General features: G+C 55.6%; 1 protein-coding gene across 1 annotated transcript in view; it reads right to left on the reverse strand.

Moving 5' to 3' along the window:
• MPZL1 (myelin protein zero like 1) overlaps positions 1–7,243 on the reverse strand; it is a gene marked incomplete at its 5' end in the record, with an annotated part of 14,511 nt that extends 7,268 nt beyond the window's left edge. The window contains 5 exons of the mRNA XM_015586149.2: positions 867–969; positions 1,267–1,335; positions 3,332–3,464; positions 4,156–4,369; positions 7,031–7,243. Of these exons, the coding sequence (XP_015441635.2) occupies positions 867–969; positions 1,267–1,335; positions 3,332–3,464; positions 4,156–4,369; positions 7,031–7,243 (732 nt within the window). The remainder of the gene's footprint in view (positions 1–866; positions 970–1,266; positions 1,336–3,331; positions 3,465–4,155; positions 4,370–7,030) is intronic.
• Between the last annotated feature and the right edge of the window lie 543 nt (positions 7,244–7,786).

The following is a 7,786-nucleotide window of genomic DNA, read 5'->3' on the forward strand; positions in this document are numbered from 1 at the left end:
AGAGTGACGACCGATGCTGGATTCCAGCGCCGGTGCCGTGGCGACCCGGGTGTCTGCTTTTAGCAATTTAACGTCACAATGCCGCGGTCTCCTCGCTACACACGACAACGGAGAGTAAGACTAGGGGGCCTTATTCCTCAAAACACTTCTTCTTGTCTGTGAATAAGTCATCCGCCTGCACAAGACATCTCTGTGGGGCAAAGCTGTAACTGGCCAAATTCCTTAGAATGCTTCCTACCCCAAAGGAACAGAAATGGGACGAAGCGAAGGAATTTCTGCCATGCCACAATGACAGTTACGACGATGTAGCCAAAACACATTGACCGCACCGTTGGACGTGTGCTGTGTTCTAAATAAAAATCATTTCTCTCCGGTACTTTCCACAGAAAGTAGAAACTAAAACGTGTCTTTGTTCATCGAGCCTACTAATTCAGCTAAACACTTCGAAACAATTTTCCTGTTTTATTATCGATACCAAGATCGACCTTCCCCTGCTGATTCCTCGTCTTACAAAGCCCCTCAGGGCGGAGTCTAGTTCACCGGGTTCGTGTCCCTGAGCAGTGGAAGAGGACTGCCCACGTCCGACAGAGCCGTCGCCTCGTTCCACCTGGGCCGAAGGAGCCACACCGTGAGTAAAGCGCCCGTTAGCGGGGCTTCGGGGGCAGCTTCACTCGGGTCAGATCCTTGTCCACGCACTTGCGTGCGGCGCTCCTAAAGCAGCTCTCGTGCCCTCCCCCTCTCCTGCGGTCTGTCTGCTTCCGTCCGTCCCCCCGTCCGTCCGTCCCTCGCTTTCTCTGCTGCGGCTCGGTATTCTGCCCCGTGCCCGGGAGAGTGACAGCACCGAGCTGCCCCGCAGTCACTGTTACCTGGTGAGATCCGGAAGGCAGGCTCTTTACCAGACCCTCTGTGTCGGAGGGGGACTTCTGTGGGGCCTGCTTAACCGGTGACACACTCTCTGAAGTGCTACAGCTGACAGGTTGGCCATTTGGAGAACAAACGTAAAGAAAAATGTTTTTAAATAAATGGAAACAAAAATATAGAAATGCAAGTGACGACAAAGTGAAGCGGCAGATGCATAAAAACAAAACACAACAAAACGATGGATATCGAAACAATCACACGTCTCGAAGCTGTATTCTACCCCTGATTCTAAGTCTCCCAAATCAACGAGGCCACTACTGGGGCAGGCACAGAACCCAGTGCGGCGGGAGCGCTGCCCGCTCACAGCCACGACGTCTGCCGGACGGGATTCTGGCTGTGACTTACCACGTGGTGCTCTGTCTTTTCCCCCGGCCATCCACCCTCACTTCTGTGATCATCAAAGGCAAACTTCTCCTGCACGTATTTCAAAAATCACAGACACACAGCCGGGGTCATAATCTCGATCGTGTCATTCCTTCCATTTCCTGGTTCCCCATATTCTGTTTCCCCACCAAAGACCATAACCACACCAAATAATGAGCAGCTGTGGCCTGCCGCATCACACACGGTGAACCTTTTCAGGAGCTCGGGAGTCTTTAACGACAAGCCTGAGCTTGTAAATAAATCGGGGAAACAGAGTGGCAGGAGGTAATCGTTAGGGATGTGTCGTCGGCAGGGCTTAAATACTTTATAACGTATTAGAAAAAAAATCTTAGGCGTTTGGGAGGATTACATTTAAAGTGTCATTACTGAGGCCGAAGCACACAACGCATTCTGCTAATTGTGCCTTCTCTGAAATGGGAGGTTATGTGCCCCAGACCAAAATGGTTTGATAGGCATGCTAACCCAAAGAGGGTCTCAGTCATTGACGACACGATGCACATATTTACAAAAAGATAACTAAACACACACACACACACACACACACACACACACACACACGCACACCGAAGCCTTTTACATGAAGAACGTATGTATCCAGACGACCATAAACATCTGTGACCTGACAACTCCACTTTGTAGGGATGGCATGACAACATGTTTCTGACACAGACACGTGACGTAGTTGCGGACAGACCCTAACAGCTGCTGGGTTAGCTCAGAGCCAGCCGGTTAGCGTCCAGCAGGGGGGCGGGACTAGACACATACACGTGATAGGAACAGCAACGGGGTTAGTTACCATGTGCCTAGTGGGGGCGGAAGAGGAGCCCCAGCCCTGCTCTAGGCTCGGGGTGTCGTCTATGTCAGCTTTTCTTAAGAAGTGGAAGAGAAGCAGGATCTGATCCCGGACACCAAGGCAGAAAAGGCAGGGGAGGGAGAAAAACCAGAGTAAGAACAGCAGCATTCGCGATGCCATGCAGGATTCTGCCCCTTCGTTAACCCGAGCAGGAGCCGCAGAGCCTGGCATGTCACCCCCCGGATTAGTCTCATGTCGAAAACCAACGCTCCAGTTAAAGTTCATCAGAAACACTCGCCATGCAAGGGAGTAGGTACAGTCGGCAGAACAGAGGCGTTCCAAACCAGTGGTATCCAAATCTGGCTCTCAAACTTGTTAAAACACAGCACTCCTCCTAAAAACGAGGCCGCAGGGCCCGGTGAGAGCGGATCCCCCCGTCGCCAGCCCGGGAGCCTGGGGCATGCAAGCTCAGGGCAGGCCCCGCGCTCGGTGGCCAAGGGTGGGCCGTGCGCCTGCGCCCCAGCTCGACTACGTCAGCTGGACTCCCGCCTTCACGCTGTCTTACCACGAGGCCTACTTAGCTCAGGTGGCTTAGCTTTCCAGCTGCAGCGGGAGGACAGCAGGTCCTGCAACAGACACGCGCCTCTGCTCAAGTGCCTTCTCTTTGAGAGGCCATAAACAAAAAGACAGCCTACTGTTCTTTACTGCCGGGAAATGTCGGTGTTTGACCCCTCTGATCCCAGCGTGCACGAGTCCGGCCATGCATTCCAGAATGATCAAAGTGACGTAGCCGCCGCCAAGACCACAGAAAGGAGATGCCTGGGTCCCCACACCGGGCCGGGGGCCGTCGGTCAGCACGGCTCTTACTGATTAGTTTCACATCTGCCTAACTGAAAAAATGACGGTCTTAAATTGGGAACGTGGGGTCTGTGGCTTGGTGATGCCGATGGCAGAGCGCTTGGTACTGAAACACAGAGCCCAGGCTGCCAAGTGGGCCACTGCCCAAACCCGGGAGAGAAGCTGAAGTGGGCTCCTGTCACAGCCCACAGGGAGCAGCAGGCCACCGGCTTCTGCTTGCCCACGTCACCGCACCTCCTCAGGAGACCGCCCGATTCTGGCATGAAAGCAAACTGTGGCTAATTCTTCACAGTTCCGTTTCCATAAAAAAACACAGAACCTTTTACAGACCCGATCCCTTCCCGCTTCCCTCCCTCCGAAAGCGGTGTTTCTTACCCGGTGTAGTCCCGTTTAGAGTTCTTCCTCCTGTAGAGGACAGCCAGGATAATGCCGATGAGGAGCATGAGACCTACGACCACAGCCGTCACTATACCCACCACCACCCAAACCGGAAACACGGGCAAAATCTCTACGGAGAAAGAACACAATCGTGTTAAGGTGCATTGCGACAGAGAAGAAATGGAACTCGCTTAAATTAATAAACAAACATTTTCCGTTAGCAGTTATCACACCCCCCGTTGTCACCCGAATTACGAGAGCCTAGGATCTACGCGATGGCGTGTGAATATTAGTGATCAAGCACGAGCCACACAACCACGCATTTGCACGCACGCGCAACCCCCTCAGTGTGCTACGCTCAAACACCGGGGGTGCGCGCTGACCTCGATCCGCTCCCCCCCAGAGCAAACGGAGACGGCAGAACCTGCACATCCTGCTCATTCTCAAAAAAGGGAAGAAACACCTGCGCTGCGTTTGCGACTGTTACGACCTTCTCCTGGCGACCGCGGGAGGAGCGTCACCCTCCCTCCTTCCCAGCACCCAGCCCCGACCACGGAGAACCTGGCCTCTCTCACTGACACCGAGGAACCGACGCCGCTGGAATCGGACCGACGGCCTCTGACAGCGGGTTTGTAAACGGAGAGACCGGCCGCCCCGGCTGGGGTGGGTGGGGGTCCCCACATCCAGGTCCCCAGACACGGGGGCCATGACCGCACGGCAAAAACGCTCCCTTCAGACACACCCTCAAACGCGGTCCTTGTTCTCCAGCCGAACAGGCGGTAAAGGGGGTTACGCCATCGCCGCCGAAATACCCAGTGTACCTCTCTGCACGACGTAGAGCCGGATGTGTCCTGGCTGGGCGACGATGTCAGGAGGGTTCTTGACGTCACAGATGTAGGTGCCATTGTGTATAAACTGCATATTTTCTATGTGGATCGATACGTCTTTCTTGTCTAGGTCTCCAGCCCAGCTGATTCTGTCCTTAAATGGCGGGTAATTTCCGGCATACACTTGCCCTTGAGAGTAGTGGAAAAACTGAAATTAGGAAAAAAAAACAAAACACACACACACATGAGCTATTTGCAAAGGCACAGGTTCCAAATTCTACGAAAGGCACGCCGCGGAAGGGTCCCCTAGAGATTCCGTATGGGAAGGAGCAGCGCACTGTGAATCTCGCCGGCATCTAAGCCAGGCAGGGGTTTGGAAATCACGGGTTCGATCGTGTCTCAGGAGAAGAAATCAACTCACACATCACCTCTCATCCTCTCGACATCCCAGTGATGTAGCGATTACCACCCACATTTCTACAATAAGGAAACGGGACGCAAAGAAGCCATTGGCCCGAGGTCGCGACAACAGGCCGTGGTGGCGCAGGGCCAAAGCCGGGACCGTCTTCCAGGCCAGCGCCCTGGGCACGACACCGTGCTGGAGCCAGTGCGTTCGGAGGCGCCCGTCTTAGTCCACAAAGCTCGCTGTTAAGACACAGAAAGAAGCCTAAGCAGCACCGCTCGGTTAACCGGACGGGTGTCCCCGCCTGCTGGCTTCCCACGGAGCAGAGGGACAAAGCCCAGACCACGCGGCGCGCTCTCTCCCGCCTTCGAAGCTTCTGCCTCCCGCCCGCGGCCATCTGCACTCTCGCTCGGTCCTCAGCCCGGCTCTGTGCAAAGGAACTAATTTCTCAAAGTAACGGTGTCAAACCCAGGGCCTCAAAGCGAGCTGAGGCCTGGCGGGGGAGTGGGGGCGCAGGGCGGGGGTATCCTGATACTTGGCTTCGATCCAGGCAGCTCAGCTCTCGTTCAGAGGTGGGGCGGCGGGAGGAGGTCAGCGATGGGGCTCCAGCAGCAACTCTAGCGGGACATTCTCAGGACGCCCTGAGCGCACCGAACCCCAGCACGGCCTCATCCACCCCTGACCGACTGACCATCTGTAACCGGTCAGCTCCCGAGCTCCTCTCCGGACTCCTCGCCCGGCTCCCCCGCCCTCCACGCTGCCGTCCTGGCCTGTGAACTTCGTCTTCTACCCACTATCGGTCGCGTCCGGACTGATGGCTGCGCCGTCTCCCCAGCCATAAACCGTGGAGTCATCACGCTCGATCCCGCCACCTCCCTTCCCTCCCAGTTAACCCCCGACCCTGCAGGCTCTACCGCCGACATTTCTCTCTTCTCTGTTTAATGCCCACTGGTAACCCTGGCTCCAGGCCCCGTCCTCTCGGTCTGCGGCCTCCTGCCCGCTCTCAGGCCCTTCTAATCCACCGTCCACAAACCCGAACGACCACGGACAGACAACAGCGGTGGCGGCCGTCACAACCGCCGTGTAGCAAACTCACTCCGAGCTCCACGGAACCGGCTCTTTGCTAAGAACTGAGGTTCCGCCCTCCTTGCCCGTCTGCCGCAGGTGCTGGCAGACGACACCAAACTCCTGCGGAGTCTTCATGCCCATGAAGACGACTTAGCGACGAGGGCCTTGTTACCTCCGACACGGCAAGCGGCACGTTTTCGCCTGTGGCCCTTCACCCCCGTGCCACACGTGGACGGCCTGCAGGGGCTCGGGCGGATGCTGTGCCATGCAGGCTTTGTGTCACAGCCAAGGGCATCCACGTGTTTTATAATGGGGCAGTAAGCCCACCCGGCCTTTGTGCCACAGGGAGTCATTACCTCTACTGGACGATAACCAAACCTGTCCTCTCTGCCACAGGAGACACCGTCTGTCTCCAGGGCCAGTCACTGCACCAGAAAGACAGCCAGCGCCTCTGCTGGCAGGAGATGCAGACACGCGACACCCCCGGGAACAACGCTCCGGTGCTCCTAGCCGCCCTGCAAGGCGAGGCTCGCCTGCCAGACACTCGCAAAGGAGGACAGTGCGGCTCCGGGGACTCTAGTGACCTGCTCAAGGCCACAGGTCTCGGTCCCGCTGTGTCCTCGTAACAGCCCCCTGCAGAAGGCTCCACCGCCTCCATTCCACAGACGCGAGTCGCGGCCGTCGGTGCGTGTCTGATAAGCGCCCACTGCAAACGGGCACTGTCCGGGCACCAACTAGCCTTCCCCGGACCCTCCGGTCCTGCATTTCTGCTCTGCCACTTGTCGTACTGTGACGTCGTCATCGACGTGCCATTGCTCCTAACTAATTACGCCCCGAGTGAGAGCACACGGTTGTACACATTACAGACCCACAGCACAGTCGGCTCCCAGTGACTACCACTGAATCAGGGAACTATGGGGTAGACTGAGGAACTCGTAATTAAATCAGAAAGGAGAGTGTGTGTGGGTGTGTGTGTGTGGGTGTGTGTGTGTGTGTGCGCGCGCGCGCGCAGAGAAATACTTAAAGTACAATAAAAACAGCAATGGGGCAGACGGAAGCTGAGAAGAGGTTGCGTGAACCGTGGTCAGAGTCGGCAAGGTCAGTTAGGGGCACCGCTGTGGAAGAGGACACGTTCCAGATGGATGCGACGGCGGGGGAAGCGGGGCCGGCAAGGCGACAGAGACAGCGGAGGCAAGGACGGGAGCTGCGTGGAAGGGAAGCTGGAGTTATTCTTCCCAGGGATGCTGAAGGAGGGGCAGGGCCTCGAGGTCTGGGACAGACGCCCGGCGGCTCACTCACTCCGGACACGGACAGTCAGAAGGACAGACCGGCAACCACACTGCACCAGCAGAGAACCCCGCGCGGTGGGGCCGGCCACGAGCAGTCGGGCGCTCCTACCGACACCATGGTGTCCGTCCCCTCCGGCTGGAAGCTCCAGGAGACCGAGGTCAGCATGCCGGTGGTGTTAGGGGACTTGAACTTGCATGTCAGCGTCCCTTGTGTCCCATTTGCCACGAAGATTTCTTTCGGTGTGTACACCTCCAAGGCCGATATGCCAGTAGTCACTGCAGAGAGGAACAAAGAGCTTAAGAGCAGGATCCGGCGTGAACGCCATGCGCACAGTCATCAGAGAAGGTGGCAAAGAAAAAAACAGGAAGGTTCCCAGATTCTACAGTGAGCCGCTGCCACTGCGTGCTGCGCACGGCAGAATATTCTGTACCCAGGTACTTCCTGCGAACAGGATAAGCTGCTGACAGACTCGCAATTTTTGGTTGTTTTTTCAGCAAGAAGCTATTTTTACTAGAACTACAGTTTATGTATTTCGCCTACTGGAGGACATCTCGCCTGCTTCTCTGACGGTCTCTTTTTCATGATGTGGAAGCCATAATTTTACTTCTTTAAATAGTTCTCATATTCACCTGTTATGTTTCGACTGACAGGACATTGAACTTTTCCCATTTTCCATATTTAGAGCAATTAAAACTATTCTAGGTAAGACGGCGCCTCATCGTAAAGCCACGCTTATTATTTAACTGGTCCTTTCCCCCTAAAGGATTTAAGGCAAAAATAAAATGCGTTACGTATCTTGCTTTCTTTAGTGAAATCTTATCTGCCATCAGGTTTCAATATGCTGCAAACATGTGTACCCTACAA

Source organism: Pteropus alecto, unplaced genomic scaffold (genome assembly GCF_000325575.1).
Source record: "Pteropus alecto unplaced genomic scaffold, ASM32557v1 scaffold101, whole genome shotgun sequence".
Taxonomy (NCBI): domain Eukaryota; kingdom Metazoa; phylum Chordata; class Mammalia; order Chiroptera; family Pteropodidae; genus Pteropus; species Pteropus alecto.